The 22,954-nt window shown below is 45.2% G+C and overlaps 2 protein-coding genes across 3 annotated transcripts in view; both read right to left on the bottom strand.

Annotated features, from left to right (window-relative positions):
• Nucleotides 1-915: 915 nt before the first annotated feature.
• On the bottom strand, nt 916-9,035 carry LOC310785539 (2-iminobutanoate/2-iminopropanoate deaminase-like; the record flags this gene model as incomplete). 2 transcript variants are annotated; one of them, XM_083646654.1, is made up of 6 exons in its annotated part: nt 916-1,072; nt 2,036-2,091; nt 4,246-4,314; nt 4,456-4,510; nt 4,809-4,914; nt 8,956-9,035. In XM_083646654.1, the coding sequence occupies 6 exons, from the start codon at nt 9,018-9,020 to the stop codon at nt 1,016-1,018; spliced, it is 408 nt and encodes a 135-aa protein (XP_083502780.1). In that variant the 3' UTR covers nt 916-1,015. The 2 variants fall into 2 exon arrangements, with proteins under 2 accessions (XP_083502780.1, XP_083502781.1); XM_083646655.1 differs by lacking the exon at nt 8,956-9,035 and adding an exon at nt 8,591-8,655.
• Nucleotides 9,036-10,501: 1,466 nt separating this feature from the next.
• The window catches only part of LOC310785467 (kinesin-like protein KIF11), a 29,317-nt gene continuing 16,864 nt past the window's right edge, over nt 10,502-22,954 (bottom strand). The window contains exons 19-27 of the mRNA XM_083646551.1: nt 22,397-22,522; nt 20,878-21,033; nt 19,869-20,008; nt 19,304-19,464; nt 15,929-16,047; nt 13,922-14,144; nt 12,518-12,666; nt 10,800-10,910; nt 10,502-10,636 (exon numbers count right to left, since the gene is read on the bottom strand). Coding sequence (XP_083502677.1) covers nt 10,580-10,636; nt 10,800-10,910; nt 12,518-12,666; nt 13,922-14,144; nt 15,929-16,047; nt 19,304-19,464; nt 19,869-20,008; nt 20,878-21,033; nt 22,397-22,522 — 1,242 coding nt within the window. The 3' untranslated portion in view covers nt 10,502-10,579. The remainder of the gene's footprint in view (nt 10,637-10,799; nt 10,911-12,517; nt 12,667-13,921; nt 14,145-15,928; nt 16,048-19,303; nt 19,465-19,868; nt 20,009-20,877; nt 21,034-22,396; nt 22,523-22,954) is intronic.

The following is a 22,954-nucleotide window of genomic DNA, read 5'->3' as shown; positions in this document are numbered from 1 at the left end:
AGAACAGCCTCGGTGTACTCCGGAGTGTTCACACAGATCTTTAAAGGGATACACCACTTTTTTGGAAGTTTAGCTCATTTGCCACATCCTCCCCACATAACCAAGATACACCATGCCTTACCGGCACTGTCCACTCAGTTTACAGTGAGCTACAGTCGTGAAGTTAGTAATTATCACCATAGAATGGAGGCTAATGGTACAGCTGTTAAAAATCTGCCAAAACACACATCTCACTGCGCCAAAATACATGTGCTTCGGGTACTCACCACACGATGAAATGTTAGTCCAAAATGCACATATTTGGTCTTTTTGGAAGGAAAAGAGGTAGCCGGCACTACTTTCCAAACATGGCCGCCGACCTCTTTTCCTTAAGAGCAAACATGTGAGAGCCTTTCTTTTCTGTCGTGTCATTATTTCACTTATCAATACTGATCAAAGCTGTAATATGGTGTGTCAAACATCAGGAAATGGAGAGAAAGTCAAAAACACCATCAAATGACATCTAGTATTTTGTTGCATATATAAATGTTTAATTGCATTTAGTGGACGTGACATTTTAGGGAGAATAACCGTTCTGCAAGCTGAGTTTTTACTGCATTTATTACTTTCAAGTGGGTTGGCTTTTCTCTGGCACAAAAAAATAAATGAGCTCCCAAAGCAGGAAGTTCATATTGCGTTGCATCTGACCGCTGTGGACCAGGGAATGTTTGGACTGGTCATCTTGGTACAATCCCACTTCATCAAGGTTCTCCTGTAACCAGTGTGGGAAACTAAATGAGCCACAAGCCAGATGCTGGTGTTTTTACGCTCTAGCTCAATGGAAACCAATCAGCTTTGGTTGGAGCAGCTAGTGGAGAAAGATTTCCAGTCCTGCCTATAAGGGAGATCATAATGAACACCATCCTAGTTTGGTCTTTGATGTGTAAACTGGAAACAGTGGAAGGTTCCTCCTGTGGTGGAACGAGAAGGTCACTTGATGGTTCGACTACAACTTGTGTGTAATGTGGCCGACTAGTCAGGAGTCTGATAAAGGGCCCAGCACAGCTACTGCCTCGATCTCCACCCGTCCACCCTGGAGAGAGACAAGCAAGTGGATAACATTAGCTCACTGTTAATTGATGAGGCTGGTTGAGTGTTTACCTTGTTAGCCTTGCCAGCCCATGTGGATCTAAACAGTGGTTCTCAAATGTTTTTCAGCCGAGGACCCCTTAGGGCAGAGGTTCTCAAATGTTTTTCTGCCAAGGACCCCTTACAAGATAGAAAATATACCGGGGACCCCCTCATTCTGATTTGTGATTTTGGGCTAAGCTTAATTGTTTCCACGCTAACGTGCTTGACTTTTAATTTGATAGGTTTGTTATTAGAATGTAATCCATGAACCATTTTAGATTTAAAGCATAAACTATTTTCGTTGAACTATGAAGATTTAGCAAAAAAAAAAAATTTTTTTTTTTATTACATTACATTTACATTACGTCATTTAGCAGACACTTTTGTTTTATCCAAAGCGACTTACAATATCACAATTTGTCAACAGTACAGAAAACCACTATGCAACATAATCAATGACAGACAAGATATTTTGATAGACTAGCACCATGTAGGAAGTAGTTTGAGAAGGAATAAGTAACATGTAGCATTTTATAAAAAAAAAAAAAAAAAAAAAAAAAAAAAAATTACTTGAAAACTTTTCGCGGACCCCCTGGCAAAGTGCCACGGACCCCTGGGGGTCCGCGGACCCCCATTTGAGAACCACTGCCTTAGGGGACATTCAGACCAAAAGCGTTTTTGGAGCTGCCAGCGTCTTTCTGCAATTCATTCTCTATGTAAGGACGCGCTAAAATATCTTCGTTGAACTGAAGCTTTTGCACACAATAACCCCCCCCCCCCCCCCCCCCCCGAAAACCTTTCGCGGACCCCCTGGCAAAGTGCCATGGACCTCTGGGGATCCCCGGACCCCCATTTGAGAACCACTGATCTATGAGGAATATGCAGTGTGTATGTGTAAAAGTGTGTTGTTCTTTTCAACGCTTACTCTGGGGAGAGCAGCGACTTGGTAGGCAGCTCTGGCAGGGAAGTTGCTGCTGAAAACTAAGAGAAAAACACACATTAACACTTCCACTTGGACTGACGAGGTGTATTCTTATGGCTACGCTAACATTAGCCAGCACATTGTATTCTTTTCCTTGACATGTCTGTTGCTGATCCTTGACCTGACCTACAACAATTGAGTGTTTGTATAATAAGTCACAAGTTACTCAATTCAATATACGGTAGTTCGATAGTTAGATGTATCTGTACCATTCTATAGAGGAAAATAGATTGCGGTTATTCTTATGGTTTATGAAATTCAGCTGTAATCTTCTTGATAGGATGAGGAGGAGTATAGCAGCTATTAGGACAGGAGGAACATAAAAGGTACAAATAAAATCCATCACGCACTCACAAACCGGTGCATCTAAAATTGATGAGACACTTTACCAAAGAAGTCCATTTTAGGATAAGAAATTAACCTACAAATGGTGTCTTGCTGGCTGCCACAGTGGCTGCTAATAGTAGAAACACTTTCCAGCCACAGTGAAAACGTCGGTGTTAATTTCTCGCCCAGCAAAGTGAGAGTGTCCCCACCCGTCTTGAGTAATCAAAGCTCTCACGCCTCAGGCTGGATGCTTCTCCTCTGGTCCCCCTCACCCGGGTCAGGCAGAGGTCCCGTCCCGCCTGCAGCAGCAGCAGCCGGGGGTTCTGGAGTATGAGTTAGTGGGTCACGAGCTGGCATGGCGGGGCTCGCTACGAGGGCTCGGGTTCCACCTGTGCGCCTGCACACCGGTGTCCACTTACAAGGCACTGCAGCAGCAGCAGTGACTCATGTCAACACAGTCACAGCAGCAGCAGTGACTCATGTCAACACAGTCACAGCAGCAGCAGTGACTCGTGTCAACACAGTCACAGCAGCAGCAGTGACTCATGTCAACACAGTCACACAGCAGCAGTGACTCGTGTCAACACAGTCACAGCAGCAGCAGTGACTCATGTCAGCCTTCAACACAGTCACAGCAGCAGCAGTGACTCGTGTCAACACAGTCACACAGCAGCAGTGACTCGTGTCAACACAGTCACACAGCAGCAGTGACTCGTGTCAACACAGTCACACAGCAGCAGTGACTCGTATCAACACAGTCACAGCAGCAGCAATGACTCGTGTCAACACAGTCACAGCAGCAGCAGTGAATCGTATCAACACAGTCACAGCAGCAGCAGTGACTCGTGTCAACACAGTCACACAGCAGCAGTGACTCGTATCAACACAGTCATACAGCAGCAGTGACTCGTATCAACACAGTCACACAGCAGCAGTGACTCATGTCAACACAGTCACAGCAGTGACTCGTGTCAACACAGTCACACAGCAGCAGTGACTTGTGTCAACACAGTCACACAGCAGCAGTGACTCGTGTCAACACAGTCACAGCAGTGACTCATGTCAACACAGTCACACAGCAGCAGTGACTCGTGTCAACACAGTCACAGCAGTGACTCGTGTCAACACAGTCACACAGCAGCAGTGACTCGTGTCAACACAGTCACAGCAGTGACTCGTATCAACACAGTCACACAGCAGCAGTGACTCGTGTCAACACAGTCACACAGCAGCAGTGACTCGTGTCAACACAGTCACACAGCAGCAGTGACTCGTATCAACACAGTCACACAGCAGCAGTGACTCGTGTCAACACAGTCACACAGCAACAGTGACTCGTATCAACACAGTCACACAGCAACAGTGACTCGTATCAACACAGTCACACAGCAGCAGTGACTCATGTCAACACAGTCACACAGCAGCAGTGACTCGTGTCAACACAGTCACACAGCAGCAGTGACTCGTATCAACACAGTCACACAGCAGCAGTGACTCGTGTCAACACAGTCACACAGCAGCAGTGACTCATGTCAACACAGTCACACAGCAGCAGTGACTCATGTCAAAATGTCTAAAGTAAATGTTGTGCAGGTGGTATGACATCATGCTATTTATTATGTGACAGGAGCACAGTAATCAAGCCTATGTAAAGTGAATCTGGCAGGTTTTACAGTACGTAATGGTTAGGGGGTTTTATAATTATGGGCAAAGTTGCCCTCATGTGGCTACTGGTAGTAAGTACATATCAGGAAACCAAACCAAGTGCACATCGGTTATTTTCAAACCCTTGTTTGTTTTGTAAATAGGGGAGGGTATTGACTTACATGTCTTATAGACATCGTTGACGCTGTTGAAGTCGTTAATATCTGCGAGCAGCACAGTGGTCTTCACCACTGAAACAGAAAGGTGTACTCTGTCAGAGTGGGCTATGAGTTGGACATTCAAAACACATGAACAGTGTGACCACCAGCTGAAGTAAAGAAGGTGTGGTGTGTGGTAAAGAAGGTGTGGTTTGTGGTATAGTGAGGTCTCACCGTTGCCATAGTCACAACCAGCAGCCTTCAGGATCTCCCCCATGTTGATGAGAGCCTGACAGAGGGAGGGATGACATCATGACGCCCAACTCATTATTGCTTATTCACATCTTTTCAGTACACGTTTTATTATTGCTTATTCACATCTTTTCAGTACACGTTTCAGATTCTATTTATTGGTCTCAGTGAAATGCTCAGATTTTTAGATCACACACACACACACACACACACACACGTATATATATATATATATATATATATATATATATATATATATATATATATATATATATATATATATGACAGTGACTGGTCCATACTGTAAGCATGAACTTGAGGGCCCTGAGCCTCACCTGCTTGGCCTGGGCTTGCACTCCTCCGTCCACCAGCTGACCAGAGGCCACGTCCAGCCCCAGCTGACCAGAGATGTACATGGTCCTGTCTGCAACCACTGCCTGACTGGGGGTCACACACACACACACACACACACACACACACACACACACACACACACACACACACACACACACACACACACACACACACACACACACACACACACACACACACACACCTTAATTTAAATCCATGTGAGGGAAACACTAAAGTGTGGAGAGAAAAAGTGTTTTCCAGATGTAAGTTGTAAACAGCCTGCTAATCTTCCTCATCTCAAGGTCACTCTCTGCTTTACTACAGTGTGTCTGTAACCCCACCTCTCTGCTTTACTACAGTCTGTCTGTAACCCCTCTCTGCTTTACTACAGTCTGTCTGTAACCCCACCTCTCTGCTTTACTACAGTCTGTCTGTAACCCCACCTCCCTGCTTTACTACAGTCTGTAACCCCACCTCTCTGCTTTACTACAGTCTGTCTGTAACCCCACCTCTCTGCTTTACTACAGTCTGTCTGTAACCCCACCTCTCTGCTTTACTACAGTCTGTCTGTAACCCCTCTCTGCTTTACTACAGTCTGTCTGTAACCCCACCTCTCTGCTTTACTACAGTCTGTCTGTAACCCCACCTCCCTGCTTTACTACAGTCTGTAACCCCACCTCTCTGCTTTACTAGTCTGTCTGTAACCCCACCTCTCTGCTTTACTACAGTCTGTAACCCCACCTCTCTGCTTTACTACAGTGTCTGTAACCCCCCTCTCGGATTTACTACAGTGTGTCTGTAACCCCACCTCTCTGCTTTATTACAGTCTGTCTGTAACCCCACCTCTCTGCTTTACTACAGTCTGTCTGTAACCCCACCTCTCTGATTTACTAGTCTGTCTGTAACCCCACCTCTCTGCTTTACTACAGTCTGTCTGTAACCCTACCTCTCTGATTTACTACAGTCTGTCTGTAACCCCACGTCTCTGCTTTAGTACAGTCTGTCTGTAACCCCACCTCTCTGCTTTACTACAGTCTGTCTGTAACCCCACCTCTCTGCTTTACTACAGTCTGTCTGTAACCCCACCTCTCTGCTTTACTACAGTCTGTCTGTAACCCCACCTCTCTGCTTTAATACAGTCTGTCTGTAACCCCACCTCTCTGCTTTACTACAGTCTGTCTGTAACCCCACCTCTCTGCTTTACTACAGTCTGCCTGTAACCCCACCTCTCTGCTTTACTACAGTCTGTCTGTAACCCCACCTCTCTGCTTTACTACAGTCTGTCTGTAACCCAACCTCTCTGCTTTACTACAGTCTGTCTGTAACCCCACCTCTCTGCTTTACTACAGTCTGTCTGTAACCCCACCTCTCTGCTTTACTACAGTCTGTCTGTAACCCCACCTCTCTGCTTTACTACAGTCTGTCTGTAACCCCACCTCTCTGCTTTACTACAGTCTGTCTGTAACCCCACCTCTGCTTTACTACAGTCTGTCTGTAACCCCACCTCTCTGCTTTACTACAGTCTGTCTGTAACCCCACCTCTCTGCTTTACTACAGTCTGTCTGTAACCCCACCTCTCTGATTTACTAGTCTGTCTGTAACCCCACCTCTCTGCTTTACTAGTCTGTCTGTAACCCCACCTCTCTGATTTACTAGTCTGTCTGTAACCCCACCTCTCTGATTTACTACAGTCTGTCTGTAACCCCACCTCTCTGCTTTACTACAGTCTGTCTGTAACCCCACCTCTCTGCTTTACTACAGTCTGTCTGTAACCCCACCTCTCTGCTTTACTACAGTCTGTCTGTAACCCCACCTCTCTGATTTACTAGTCTGTCTGTAACCCCACCTCTCTGCTTTACTAGTCTGTCTGTAACCCCACCTCTCTGATTTACTAGTCTGTCTGTAACCCCACCTCTCTGATTTACTACAGTCTGTCTGTAACCCCACCTCTCTGCTTTACTACAGTCTGTAACCCCACCTCTCTGATTTACTACAGTCTGTCTGTAACCCCACCTCTCTGCTTTACTACAGTCTGTCTGTAACCCCACCTCTCTGCTTTACTACAGTCTGTCTGTAACCCCACCTCTCTGATTTACTACAGTCTGTCTGTAACCCCACCTCTCTGCTTTACTAACCCCACCTCTCTGATTTACTAGTCTGTCTGTAACCCCACCTCTCTGCTTTACTACAGTCTGTAACCCCACCTCTCTGATTTACTACAGTCTGTCTGTAACCCCACCTCTCTGCTTTACTACAGTCTGTCTGTAACCCCATCTCTCTGCTTTACTACAGTCTGTCTGTAACCCCACCTCTCTGCTTTACTACAGTCTGTCTGTAACCCCACCTCTCTGCTTTACTACAGTCTGTCTGTAACCCCACCTCTCTGCTTTACTACAGTCTGTCTGTAACCCCACCTCTCTGCTTTACTACAGTCTGTCTGTAACCCCACCTCTCTGCTTTACTACAGTGTGTCTGTAACCCCACCTCTCTGCTTTACTACAGTCTGTCTGTAACCCCACCTCTCTGCTTTACTACAGTCTGTCTGTAACCCCACCTCTCTGATTTTCTACAGTCTGTCTGTAACCCCACCTCTCTGATTTACTAGTCTGTCTGTAACCCCACCTCTCTGATTTACTAGTCTGTCTGTAACCCCACCTCTCTGCTTTACTACAGTCTGTCTGTAACCCCACCTCTCTGCTTTACTACAGTCTGTCTGTAACCCCACCTCTCTGCTTTACTACAGTCTGTCTGTAACCCCACCTCTCTGCTTTACTACAGTCTGTCTGTAACCCCACCTCTCTGATTTACTACAGTCTGTCTGTAACCCCACCTCTCTGCTTTACTACAGTCTGTCTGTAACCCCACCTCTCTGATTTACTAGTCTGTCTGTAACCCCACCTCTCGGATTTACTACAGTCTGTCTGTAACCCCACCTCTCTGCTTTACTACAGTCTGTCTGTAACCCCATCTCTCTGCTTTACTACAGTCTGTCTGTAACCCCGCCTCTCTGCTTTACTACAGTCTGTCTGTAACCCCACCTCTCTGCTTTACTACAGTCTGTCTGTAACCCCACCTCTCTGCTTTACTACAGTCTGTCTGTAACCCCACCTCTCTGCTTTACTACAGTCTGTCTGTAACCCCACCTCTCTGATTTACTACAGTCTGTCTGTAACCCCACCTCTCTGCTTTACTACAGTCTGTCTGTAACCCCACCTCTCTGATTTACTACAGTCTGTCTGTAGCCCCACCTCTCTGATTTACTACAGTCTGTCTGTAACCCCACCTCTCTGATTTACTACAGTCTGTCTGTAACCCCACCTCTCTGATTTACTACAGTCTGTCTGTAACCCCACCTCTCTGATTTACTACAGTCTGTCTGTAACCCCACCTCTCTGCTTTACTACAGTCTGTCTGTAACCCCACCTCTCTGATTTACTACAGTCTGTCTGTAGCCCCGCCTACTGGCTGTCCATTGGCTAGAGGAGAAACACCCCTCAGTTTCTGTAGTAGTCCAAACAATGAATGAATGATTGATGGCAAACAATTAATTACGGTAATAGCCTAATTGTAAAGAAAACATGCCACTGATTGGAGTTATAATTACGTCTAAATAAGTTGAACTTCAATGTGATGGGTGTTAAAGAAGCAAACACAAATTAAAGATATTTTCTAGACAGCAGGCTTATACTTATCTGGTACCATGTCAACTTAATCAGATCTGATTAAGTTGACATGTTTTATTTTAGATAAATTAAACGCCTACCTGTAGATGTCCTGTCTGACAGGGGCTTTTGGTGTGTATATTATTTGTCGACGAAGTGATGCCATCACGCCTGTATCTACCCTGGCAGAGATTTGAGACTGCACCGCTGCCTGCCAGAGAAAACCTTTGACACGGACAGCTTTTTTACCAGAGCTTTTTACGAGGATGAGTGGGTTAACTTTATACTTTGACCCGCCCCCGATTAAATATTGACTTCACACCGACTGCTTTCTTTCACCACCATTCATTCAGCCGCCCGACTAACTGTAGCAAAACCTACCGATCTGCACACCAACCACGCCACGTGTCGTTATAAATAGAATAGCCGATATCATGATGATTTAGTGATTCATTAGTTTTCCTACCTGTATGGTCCAATGGCAGACGGAGCTGAAGTCGTGTTTATGACCTTCCTACTGAGTGCAGACATGTTTCCTCTCCTCTCTCTACACTACTACAGAGTGGTTGTGAATGGGTTTCTCGACACTACACAGTGGTTGTGAAATGTGAATGGGTGGGAGGAAGCGTGTGACTTGCTGACTCCTTTGAGCCACCTGTTTAAGAAAGACAGCTGCTGCAGGAGGCATCGACCGTATTGTCTCTATAAAAAAAAAGGCGCGTTGTTTTTTTAACTGGAAGCTTTAGAAAGAGTTTGGGAGAATGTTGGTGTGTTAGATATGATGGACCATACAAGAACTAACTTGTGTGAATTTTGTTTCTAGATATTGACATGATATGATGGGCCGTACATGCAGTTATGGATTTTGATTAGTTTTGTTGATATTTTTGTTGCTAAGTATTTGATTAGATAGCCTATTGTGTCTCTAAATAGTTTCCAATTAAAGAAAATGTATGGAATTTTACAATACAAATCTTTAAAGGCCATTTTCTCAAAATGAGTTTTTCCTCATACTCCGAGTCAAAAACCTCCACTTCAGTAGCACTCATATTCAACCAAACTTTCCAGTCTTATCCCCATCTATATTCTGAAGATTTTTACACAGGGGTTTGTTGATATATCATTCATAGCCTGATTTATCACGTTTTATTCCCAAAAACATGGCAAAGATGGGGTTTTTGACTGTTGACAATATTTTCTGATTTATGGAGTGATAAGTAGATATCCAAAATCCCCGGTGTAAAAAACTTCGTCTCTAATATGTCAAGAAAATTATAATAATTTTGAACCTGGCTTTATCCAATGTTCAGATTTATGTTCTGGAAACGTATGCAAATTAGCACATATTTAAGTGGATCATGCCTTATTTGCATATTTAAACATACAATTTCGGAAAACTTGTAATACAAAAACTCTTAGTCTCAATGTAATCAACTGGGGAAGTTTTACACACACACAAAAGATTGCTCCTCTTGATCAGGATTGTCGGATGACTTCCAAAACGCCTGGCAATTTTGTTCACATTTGGCTGTTAATTTCCATTCCATATCAGTGGTCTATCATCGTAAGAGCTGCGCCGAGGAAACCTGCTATCCACTTTGTTGACAAGGCAATACGTTATTAGCCTAGGTAAACCCAGCCCCCACGTGACCTGCTCTCTCAGTTCTCAGTCACTAGCCTAGTGACTGAGAACAGGTCTGAGAGCAGGTCACTGGGGGCTGGGTTTACCCAGGCTAATACGTTATTACATTTCTAGCACAGGGCAAGCTGTTAAACCTCAACATTTCCTTGAAAATCCCTCACTTGTCACATTTAATATCCAAAAGCTTAACTCTAACATCAGAGATGGAATTTCATCTTGGTTAAAAGTGGTTTCCATAACCATTTAGATCTTAATTCACTACAAGAATAGATAAAATCCACAAACATGAGTACATGAAGGTCTAAAATTTTATTTTAAAATAGAACAGAAAGCTAGAACATGCTAAAACAGAATTAAACCATTTTAAAACGACAACATTCAATGATTTTAAAAGAAAAAAATGCATAAAAAGAGAAAAAAATTAGGATAAAAGAATACAAAATTAAAACTACTCGTTATGAGGCCGGAGCGGCAGTTTGGCGACCTTGTTCTTCTTGGCCTTTTTCTGAGGAAAAGGAAAGAGGGGGGAAAAGACAACAATTATAGGCTATTACATGACACAAGAAACATGTACAGCTGAAAGCCTCAATTCAGTCATAAAAACTAAACTGATTTTGAAGGCATTTTATGCCATTGAAATACAGCAAGTGCTTGTGTGTTTGTCTCACCTTAAAGAACGGGACCCTGCTGTTCTCGTTAATCATCAGGGTCTCGTTCTCAAAGGAGCGTTCTGTGGCCAGAGTGTCATCAGCAGGCAGCAGCTCCTCCTGCAGCTCCTCCTGCAGAAAATGGACACGACGACAGACAGCATGTTCACAATTATAACAGGCAATGTACATTAGAGCTGGGCTACCCGGCCCGTCGGACTCGGAACCCGAACCCGGCCCGACTTACGGGCCGGGTTCGGACAGAAACATTGAAGTCGCGTTCGGGCTCGGGCCGGGCTCGGTCACGTAATCAGTCACTTGTTTTTGCCTTCAAATATATCTATCATCAGCTCCTGAGCTAATTTACTACGTTAATGAAAGCACCTGAAGGCATCGAATGAAACACGCCCAGACATGCACTCTGCTGCTCTGCCCGGAGTCAGCTGCGTGTCGGCTCTCAGCGCTGGTGTCGCAGACACCGTGCAGTACTTCTTTCAGCGATGTGGGACTGTGTGGGCAGTGCACGGCACGCACAAATTAGGCTGTTTGGTGCTTTGCTTTGTACATTACGTATTCATCATTGACTGCTTTGAATTACGAGGACTGATTTTGGTTTGGGATTATATAGGGCTGTTTATAGGCTGGACAGACTCATTGAATTATGCGCTCCGAGGGGGAAAAAAAAAATCAGGGAGGGGATTCGGGCCGGGCTCGGACAGATTATCAATTGACACCTGTCGGGCCGGGCCGGGCTCGGCTAAATATGTGACGGGCTCGGTCGGGTTCGGTAAGGAAAATTCAGCCCGAGCCCAGCTCTAATGTACATCAGTTGTGTTACGGATGCGTTGCGGGATCCGGCAAAACTGACGGATCGACTCTCGCCCATGATGATGGGCGATACATGCGGTACGGAAAAATTACGCACCCGTTCTATTTTTGTCGGATCCCGCATACGTCTGACAGATTACACGAGTGTGGGTCTGTTCGTAGCCGTACCGCATCTGTTTCAGAGGCGGTATACATTAGCCCTAACACTGCACTCTCTCCACGTGCGAACCAATTATTATTATTATTATTCTTTTTTTAATAAAAAAATAGTGCCAATCCATTCTGATTGCACTATTTTTCGTATTAGCCTCTTCTCAAGTTGCACTAGTAGGCAAAAGTCTTATTTTGTTCATTATGTTGATGTTTGAAGAAAAGTTAAGCTGAATAGTTATGAGAAATGTGTGTGTTGTTACAGTTAAATGGTTCTGCTTATTTTTATTCAGTGTTAGTTGGCATACCAGCTTAGAGGTGCATTATCGCCACCAACTGCAGTCGCATTAGTCATTTATGGGGTACATACCTGACCCATGCCTACACCCTGTTACATTTTGCCAAGGACACACATGAGCAGAAATAACGCTCTCCCCACACTGACCTCCGTAGTGAAAAGCTGGAGACAGAGAATCACTTTGTAACATGGAGAGCTTTTTAAAACACTGAACATGGATGCTATCAGATAGGGGACCCAGGGACAAATTCTTAATAATAAATGGGGGTCCGTGGTCTAACTGGTGTCAGTTTAGGGGTCCTTGACATGAAAAGGTTTGACAACCACTGATTTAGAGACTGAGAACGGAGTCTAAACGGAAGCGGGATGAAGGCTTCTGCAAAAGGGAAGCACAGAGAGGAAGTTGGCGCAGAAATGGCCAGTGAGGGGTTTGTAAATTTAGTGATGAAGCCAGTAAACCTACAGGTTCAGGGTGGGGCAGGTTCTTGTCCTCTTGCTGCAGAGGCTGCAGCTCGTCCTGCCTCCTCCCGAGGTCCTCCAGCAGCTGCTCTCTGCCCCGCGGGGTCTGGACGTGTGTGGGGAACACAAACCGCTTCCGCTGAGGCGTCGCACCTGATGGAGAGGCGCAGCACAGGTTAGTGACTGGGACAGCACAAGTTCAGATCACACTTCAACTCACTTTAGTTCACTCATTATTCAACAAGAAAAAACCAAACGTTCAAACAGTGAATTGAGACATGATAATACCAAACATTTGCTGCTTAGAGCTTCACAAAATGGCAACATTTACTTACTTTCCCGTCTCATGAATGAATACTTTTTTTTGGCTGCTGGTCAGACTAAAGGCCATTTCACACCGGTGCGGATCTCCGTGCGAATAATCGGCACAGACATTCGCAATTTTCTTTTTTAATTAGTTGTAATTGAAGCTTGCAGACCGCGGCCGAACATTCGTGCGGCATTTTATTTTTCCGGATAGACATTGACGTCCGCGGATTTCCGCCTGCGGAAAATACGTTTGACCAATGAAATCCTTTGTTTACAGCTGACGTCATACCTCCACTACTCTTGCCGAACCTCATCAATTTGGTTTCTCAACATCCAATTTTATATGACAAACACCATGACGATCAACACCGAAATTAAGGACAATAGATCTTCAGATCGCCCAGCAGCTGGGATTCACTGAAGATGGTAATGTAGCTGAAACGAATTCCTACTTGCTAACCTTGTAAACCACTGTTGTAAATGGATGGAGCTAATGTTAGCCACTTGTATCCAAATGCTAACTAGCAGTTTAACATCAAAATTGGGGTCCGCTGCTCCTGCCTCCATTTCACTGAAATGGACGGCAATTTCACTGCCTCCAGTTGCTTTTCATGGCTCGTCTCGCTGCTGTGTCTGTCTGTCTGTGTCTGACGTTAGCCGACTGGTAGCTAGCTTGCGCAAGTAGATGGTGCTGTCCTACTAGACGGGAGCCGGGGAGGGACATTAACTACTGGTTACACTGAACACTGTTTTTCCGCTGCGGAAAATTAATGTGGGACTGCGAATAATTCGCACCGGACCTGTGTGTATAGGTTGCAATGTGGAAAATTCGCACGGAATTTCGTACCACATTCCGCCTCTGCATTCGCACCGCATCTGTGTGAAACAGCCTTAAGGAAGACATTTGAAGATTCACTTTGGAATTGACTTGTGATGGACAATTGCCTTTATTTTTAAATTTGATGGGCCAACATAAACGATTAATTGGAAAACATAAAATCAAAAATAATCTTTAGATGTAGCATTATAAGAAGCAGTACACACACAAAAACCTATGAAGATACAAATTGCTAGGTGGAAAAAGGAAAAGCTACTTTACCAGTGGGTATGTCCTGCTGCAGCTCTTCCTGCAGGAAGCAGCGAACAGTGCGGCTGCTGCTCTCCACCTGACTGTGCAGCGCTGACCCCTGCTGGTCCAGGATGTCCCGGTCCAGAGCGCTCCTTTGCTGCAGGGCCAGAAGAGCCTGGGTCACCTCCTTCTCCCCCCTGGACAGCTGCTCCCCTGCTGCCTGCAGTGAGGTACTGCAGGACTGCTCAAAACTCTGCACGGACAACACACACCGAGGTGAGGTTACACACAGACGCCTGGTTAAAACCGGAACTCACATTCCACATTCCATTTGGTTCTGTGGCTCCGTCTAGCCTCCAGCCCGGGGCGGGTGTTTTCAGAAAATACAAGTGTCCGGGCCAACCAGGGAACTGCCTCGTAGTTGACATCGTAACCGGCCAATCAGGGACAGTAACGGCTGCCTCCGTGGCTCCCCGGCTCAAGCGGTAACAACAATGTTCGTCGAGTTTACAAAGACATAAGTGCAGTTATTGCAGAAATAGACTCAATACCAACAATTAAACAAGAACAGGAGTATGCAAAATTTAGATCTGATGGCTGAAGGACTGGATTTGGTGACGCTGATTGGCTGAATGAGTTGTCTGTCAAAGGGAAGTACTTCTTCCACCGACTGAAGTCACTGTGCAAAGCTTGAACTCCAGATGTGAGTTCACGGCAGAGATACTCACAAGTCGTCATTTTTTGCAAGTAGTCAAGTTTCAAGTCTTTAAGCTAGAGCCTGACCGATATATCAGTCGGTTGATAGCAGATATATCGGTATCGGCCGATATGTTTGCCATATAGCAGATATTTGTATTTTTGAAAGTTATAGACAGCATGTTGTGTATATTTTATTATTTTTCTCAACTAAAGTTATTGTTCAATTTGTGTTTTTAATGTATGTCTGGTAATTTATCATTATTAAATTCCCAGTGAAGTTTACAGTTTCAGTCATTTTGGACAATAAAGTTTGTTAAACTGTAAAATATGGTGCCCACATTACATATCTCTAGTCAAGTCATATCTTTGTCAAGTGTTTTGTATTTGAGGGACTATTGCAAAAAATGTGTGTAATATAATGTGTATTACCGTATATCAAATCTAAGAATATCGGCCGATATCGGTATCGGAATTTTTTTATCCCCTATATCGGTATCGGCCCCAAAAATCCAGTATCGTCAGGCTCTACTTTGAGCTGAAGTCCAAGTCAAATCTCACGTCTTTGAGGGGCAAGTCCTAGTCAAGTCTCAACATTTTGGTCACAAGTCCAAGTCCAGTTCTCTTATGGATGAGCATTCTATCATCTGCTGCATGCCATCCAGTCTGCTTAGAACACTGCATAGCTAAAACTAAAGGAATTCAAAGCGTGTACTGTATTATACAATATACACCCCAGGGGATGGCAGGGGGAAATTGGCAAGTACAATTTGGGGGATGGGGGTTGATCAGGGCTGGGGGAGGATGCCATACTCATTCCAGATCTTGATTTGCTTTGAAGATTTTATCTGGTGTCCAATAGGATTTATGCGGTTAGACATTTGCCCCGGCTAACTAGGTCATATAGATGAAGATTGTTGCTCAGAGCGACAGATATCTGAGATGTGAGGAAGGGTGAAATGACATGTTTTTTCCAGACACAATCTACAGTATGTTCTTGACTAGATTTGATTTTGGTGGATAATTGAAATAATGCATGCTGACAGCGGCTGGGTAATAAGAGCGCCCGTCTATCTGAACATTATTCTTCACATCAACAAAAACTGGACTCAAAGTGGCTACAACAACATGGTAAAAGCTAGAATTGTGTGTCGGACCTGAAACACAACATTTTCCAGACTTTTTTCTTCAAATTCCCAAACCATTCAAGAACTGGAAATTATCAAATTAATTTCTAATACTTTTCCGTATTTGCGTTGGAATTTACTTCTGCCAAACCAAAAACAGAATAAGGACAGACAGAATAGATGTCGGTAAGCTTCCTCCGGTCCAGCCGGTTACCTGCTGCAGGGCATGACCCTCGGCAGAGTTCTCTCCCAGCAAGGTGAGCTGCTGCTGTGCTCGAGTGTCCGCCTGCTCCCTGGCTCTGGAGCTCCACTGCAGGTCCCGCTCCACCAGACCTGGAGGGTCAAACGCAGACAGGCAAGTTAGCAACACTGCAGCTTGAATGTAAACCGTTCAGGTACAAACTGCTACATTCAATTTAAAATAGACAGACAGGAGCCCGCTCACATCTAATTAACGATGCAGGAAATCATCAGATAAACCAGGGCTTCTCAACCTTTTGGAAATGAAGGTTTGCTGACATTTACTTATGTGAATTCCTGAGCACATTTAGATATAAAAATAACTACCGTAAATTCCGGACTATAAGCCGCGGCTTTTTTCCCGTTTTTTGGCCCCTGCGGCTTATATAACGGTGCGTCTTATCTATGGATTTTTTCAGAAAAAAAAAAAAAAAAAAAAAAAATCTCTCTTTTTTAGCACTCTTTCTAACTATAAATCCACTTCTGTTTTAATTTCCTCTCTTGCCCTCTTTTCACCACACCGCGGACACTGTGTGCACTGTAAAAATAAACAACGGTGGTGTTGTGTTATGTTGAAATGTTACGGTAATACGGTAAATGGGAGCTTCCTCAAACAGCCATCTCTTTCCCGACAATCCCCTCTGTGCGTGACCACTTACATATGGTAATTACGGTAAGCAAACGGCCACAAGCCCATCAACTCCCTCCCCCGACTACCAGGAGAAAATCACAAACTTCGGCGAATTCACACAAAGGAAGATCAAGGAATATTCCATCGAACCGGAGCAGATCATAAATATGGATGAAGTGCCTTTGACGTTCGACCTGCCACTCACTCGGACTGTTAACAAGAAGCGCCCTGGAGGATTCTTTCACCAAAAAAAAGCTTTGCTCGTTCTCGACAGCATGAGAACGAGCAGTAGATGATCATGAGGTGGTTTTTCAGACGTGTCGATATAGCAGTTTATCGCAAAAGTGTAATGGAAACACATTTTTCGCATTTGCACGTCATGTGACCCATATTATCCCTTGGAAAAGGAGCGGAAAATAAGTTTGGTAAGTAAGGTTCGATAGCCGTGTCAAAACCTCCGCAGCAAGTGGAAAACTTTGAAGCAACGCTACCTAGCAGAAAGACGAGTGTTGTGCAAAAGCGTAGCCGGGCAAATTAGATAATGTTTAATGGCAGAAATCGGTCCATGGTGACAGCAGGCTGCCTGTGTGCGCGCATTTGGCACAGCGGCGAGATGAGAGGATGAAAAGCACACACTGGTGCGGTGGTGCTGTCTGAAGTGAATACAGTGACTGTGAGTAGGCTAATACATTGCACACGTTTCAGGTGCAATTATAGAACCAAATCAGCCTTTTCCCCCCTCCATCTCTAAATCGGACCAGTTGTAGGCTATTAGGCTACCTTTTTTCCTCTGCCTGTCGCGCTGACTGCATTCACGCAGCCAGCAACATTTTGCGACTCATTTTCTTTTGAATTGATAATCAGGCTCGTTTATATGCATTGTAACTTCATGTTGGGATTTCCATTGACCATTGGTTGGATTTGAGCATGCAGGGGACGGGATATGGGGCAGATCCCCGTGCGTAATCACTGTGGCAGCTGCTGCAACGGGGAATCACTCAAACGCAACTTCAATGGAAACGCCTACAAGTCGCAATTGTACATTGTCGAAGTTGTAGAAATATCGCAATTCTTTTGCGAAAAACTGTAATGGAAACACAGCTATAGATGAAGAGGAGTTCGTTGGTTTTGAGTGACAATGAAGGAGAGAGGAGAGTGGTTGACGAAGCCACCCTGAACCTGTTCGTTTCCGACACTGAAGATGAGGACTTTGGTGGTTTCAGTACGCAGGAAGAAGAGGAAGACGAGCATTAGTGACTTGACTTCTCTGGTTACAGGTTTGCTGCACATATAGCCTATTGTTGTGTGATTTTGTCTGGGGATTAGTGACCTGACTTTTGTTTTGTTTTGTTGAAATGTTAATAAATGGGAGCTTCCCCAAACAGCCATCGCTTTCCCGACATTCCTCTCTGTGCACGAACCCTTTCATATGGTAATTAAACATCAAAACACCCGCGGCTTATAGACCGGTGCGGCTTATAGAAGAAAAAAATAGTCAATTTTGGTCCCGCGGCTTATACACCGGTGCGTCTTATAGTCCGGAATTTACGGTAGTGAAGAGAATTCCCCACCAGCCAGTGAAAATGATCAGAACATCATCAATCAAGATAAAAAAAAAAATAACCACCGCACAATGGAGTGACTTTACTGTGATTTATTGGCAAACAAACGCGTTTTGCGGGTTCGCTCAATCCTGATGGTTAAATCTAACAATTTTGCAGTACCACTACCTCTAGATGGCGGTCTGAAGCCCATCAGTGGGCCATGGCCCATAGAGCACTGCAGGAATGAGTTCGGAAGTAGTAGCATGTTGGATCTGACGTAGTCTCTTAAAACAGACTGTATCATCTACATCCGGCGAATGCAGCTATATACAGTCTGTACGTTACACCCCCAGAACATGCACAAGGAAGTTGGGAAAAAAACCTTCAGACTGGAAGGAAGTTCTACGGAATCCGACCAATCACGACACGCGAATGCGGCATATTGGATTCTGATTGGACTAATGAGCGGAAGACCCGCCTTTCTGCCAGCATATTGGATTCTGATTGGACTAATGAGCGGAAGACCCGCCTTTCTGCTTCCCATTCCGGTTGGTGCATGATTCTCCCCCACGAAGTACAGACGGTATGGCGGAAGCATTTGAAAATTGCGGAAGCCAACTCGTCTGTTCTAAGAGACTAGATCTGACGGGGATAAGTCAATGGGGTTTTAGGATGAGGATTTCACTGAAATGCATAAAATAAGGTCTGTGGTTAACAAAAGTTTATGGGAGTGGTAATTTGGGTTCAGCAGGATAATCTTCATGAACTTGAATCACTTGTATGCCTTTTGAAGTGTTTTCTAAAAATCATGTAAAAAAAAACGCATTTACGTTCCCATAAACTTTTGTTAACCAAAGACTTTATTTTATGCATTTAAGTGAAATCCCCATTCTAAAGATCCAACATGTCCGGGACCTCCACCTTCCGACTACAAAAATATGTCATCCCTGCGGTCCTCTATTGGTTAATAGGGGTGATAAACGACTGAAATGCCAAATGATCCGACAGTTGCCACCAGCAGAGCAACTGGACTTTGGAATTAACAAAATCTGCACATTATATTTCCTCAATTTTTTGTCCATTTACTCCCTTGAAAAACATTACCCTTTTTGAAAAGGTACATAGAAATTAATATTGGCAGTGTAGTAACAGTAGTGGAGTAGTGATTAGTCACCAGAGAGGGAGCTGTGGAGGGTGGAGCTGTGTCCTGTGATCTGGGTGAGCATGTCCTGACTCTGCGCTGAGCAGAGACGGAGAGAGGAGGCCAGGGAGGCCGGGTGGGAGCAGAGTTGCTCAGCCTGGGCCGCGCCTGGCTGCTCCAAGCTGCTGCACCGCCTGGCAGCAGGACAGGGGAACAACAGTTGGTATCAGTTATTTTTACACTTTCAACTGCACAGAGGAACAAGGGAGTGCAATAATACAGCGTCAACCAATCATTTTGAATCAAGCCATTGGGTGTTTATTTCAGGCAAGCATTCTTTATTGTTCATCTTAATGCATGGCTCGACATTAACTTTTTGATGCATTTGTCCCTTCGGAAAAGTCAAATTATCTTTCACTTGTCCAGGCACCAAAGTCACAAAGTGAATTTTGAAAAACTGCGAGCCCCTGCAAATATTGCAGTGTTTCCTCTATAATATAGAGTAAATATAGAGAGGAATATAGAGGAAGCACTGTATTGCAGAGATTGGTTGAATTTGCATTAATTTTGCTGGAGGGACTGTTCGTGTTGGACTCACGTGATGATGTCGTGCTCAATGGCCTGTAGAGGTTTGTGCAGGGCCTTGGTGGATGAGTGCAGGTCGGCAGTCCCCTTCTGGGAATTCAAGGCCAGCAGCTCCATCTGGTTCTGCATACACTGCATCATGGCCTTCACATCCTGAACAGTAAGGGACCGTACGATATTTAGTTGGGTGGGGTGAAATATGATAGTGTTTTTTTTTTACAACAAAAAACATGACATCAATCACCAAAAGAGACAATAAAAACAACATACGCACAAGCCATGCTGAGCAATACAAAAACAACAACACACATAATCACAACATAACCATAGGCCTAAAATAACAAACAAAACAAAAGAATAAACAACGAATGATTCTAATAATCAATTTCAAGTTACTTGGCGTTTCTGGTCTTCAGTTTTTTGTTGCATACTAGGCATTATTATTGGCCGCTGGTACAAATGTGTTCCATAACACACAGAATTCTGTCTCATTGCAAAGTTTCCCAATGCATTCTGACTCACTGTTAACCAGTCCATATTCTCGGCAATATTAGGCAGCATGCGATTTTTGGGGGCATATTTTTTAGTGGGGGGGGGGGGGGGGTGTCCTATCTGGAGGAAACCCCAGGGAGAACATGTAAACTCCACACAGAAAGAAAGGCCCTTTTGAGGAGCCCACCTGGGCAGTAGGCACTAGGAAATGGGGGCACACCCTCGGCGCCCCAGGCGGGAATGAAACCAGGACCTTCTTGCTGTGAGGCGACTGCGCCACCGTGCCCCCCCCTATCGTGCATGTGATTCAGGGGCTGTAAGAGATCAAATCCTCTGGATCAGGTGAGCTATGAACCTGAAGCTCAGCTGCGCAATTCCATGCAGGAGACCCATTCAACAGTTGAAATATCAACAAATTGCCAATAGGCCTTTTTCACAGCAGCCATTTTATGTCTAAAAGGCAGGAAGTAACACAGATGCACCAAAACATTAATTAGGGCTTCCAACTTCACGTGTGAGCAGTTTCTTACCGCCTGTTGCTTCTCCTCGAACTGTCGGATCTTTTCCGCAAGATTGTCATGTTCGGCCTGCAACACGCCCAGGCCGTCGATGGAGGCCTGCCTCAGACCCCCCAGGTCACGAACCAGGCAGCCGAAAAAAACGCCCATCTCCTTCATCGCCTCCACCTGAGGGACGGGGACACTTTTAAGTGGCATTTCATCATTTTCAAAGACACTACCTATCCATTTGGGAAAACAGTTACCTGCAATACAAGAACCAATTATGCAGTCATATGTGAAAATTCATTGGTACAGTAAAGTTTTTCTATACACAACTTAAACTTCCCTTTTGTCAAGACAGCGCTTGAGAAGGAGCAGAGTGGATTTATAGAAGATGACTTGTTCCCCCCACACACACACACACACGATGACAATATGCAAGTATAGGAGAAGGATGTGGTCTGAGAGGACAGAGGTGTCAAAGTTTCTCATCGCTGAGCAAAGTTGACTCTGATGGGCCGTGGGGGGAAAAGACACTCTGATGGGCCGTGGGGGGAAAAGACACTCTGATGGGCCGTGGGGGGAAAAGACACTGATGGGCCGTGGGGGGAAAAGACACTCTGATGGGCCGTGGGGGGAAAAGACACACTGATGGGCCGTGGGGGGAAAAGACACACTGATGGGCCGTGGGGGGAAAAGACTGATGGGCCGTGGGGGGAAAAGACACTGATGGGCCGTGGGGGGAAAAGACACTCTGATGGGCCGTGGGGGGAAAAGACACTCTGATGGGCCGTGGGGGGAAAAGACACACTGATGGGCCGTGGGGGGAAAAGACTGATGGGCCGTGGGGGGAAAAGACACTGATGGGCCGTGGGGGGAAAAGACACTCTGATGGGCCGTGGGGGGAAAAGACACTCTGATGGGCCGTGGGGGGGAAAGACACTCTGATTGGCCGTGGGGGGAAAAGACACTGATGGGCCGTGGGGGGAAAAGACACTCTGATGGGCCGTGGGGGGAAAAGACACACTGATGGGCCGTGGGGGGAAAAGACACTCTGATGGGCCGTGGGGGGGAAAGACACTCTGATTGGCCGTGGGGGGAAAAGACACTCTGATGGGCCGTGGGGGGGAAAGACACTCTGATTGGCCGTGGGGGGAAAAGACACTGATGGGCCGTGGGGGGAAAAGACACTCTGATGGGCCGTGGGGGGAAAAGACACACTGATGGGCCGTGGGGGGAAAAGACTGATGGGCCGTGGGGGGAAAAGACACTGATGGGCCGTGGGGGGAAAAGACACTCTGATGGGCCGTGGGGGGAAAAGACACTCTGATGGGCCGTGGGGGGAAAAGACACTCTGATGGGCCGTGGGGGGAAAAGACACTCTGATGGGCCGTGGGGGGAAAAGACACTCTGATGGGCCGTGGGGGGAAAAGACACTCTGATTGGCCGTGGGGGGAAAAGACACTCTGATTGGCCGTGGGGGGAAAAGACACTCTGATGGGCCGTGGGGGGAAAAGACAAAGAGTCAAGTCAAAGTGAAGGGACCAACCTGGTCGACGAGCGCTTGCTGCTTCTCCACTGAGGTCCTCAGAGTTTGACTCAGCTCCTTGACAGCTGACAAACCCATCAGAGTCTGGGCCACCACAATCTCCTCCATGTCCCGATTGTGCTCCTCCTACACACACACACACACAATTATTATCAATTAAATCAGGCTGTCAGTCAGTGTTTGATGAATGACTGTTTTGAACTCATTTGGACATCGAATTCAAGATGCTTCCTATGAACATTACCAATTTGCATGTTTTGGGGTAAGACATGACATTGGTCCAATTAGACATAAGGTTTAGTTTCTTTTTACTCAATGATCTCGTCAATTCAATAATTCCCGGTAAAAATAATTTTGAACTTAAAAATCTCCATCACAGGTAGTTGTTTTTATTTTGTAGTTGTTTTTGGTGGTGTTTTTGTTTTTTGTTAGTCCCCATGGGGTGGGTGGGGGGTGGGAGGGAGAGGGGAGAAAAAAGAAAAAGAGTTTTCATACACTGTATTTCTTGACATCCATGTTTTTTTGTGAAAACTGAGAAATAAAGTGATAACAAAAACA

Source organism: Poromitra crassiceps, assembly GCF_964638095.1.
Source record: "Poromitra crassiceps genome assembly, chromosome: 11".
Lineage (NCBI taxonomy): Eukaryota > Metazoa > Chordata > Actinopteri > Beryciformes > Melamphaidae > Poromitra > Poromitra crassiceps.
This window is presented reverse-complemented; position numbering and strand designations above follow the sequence as displayed.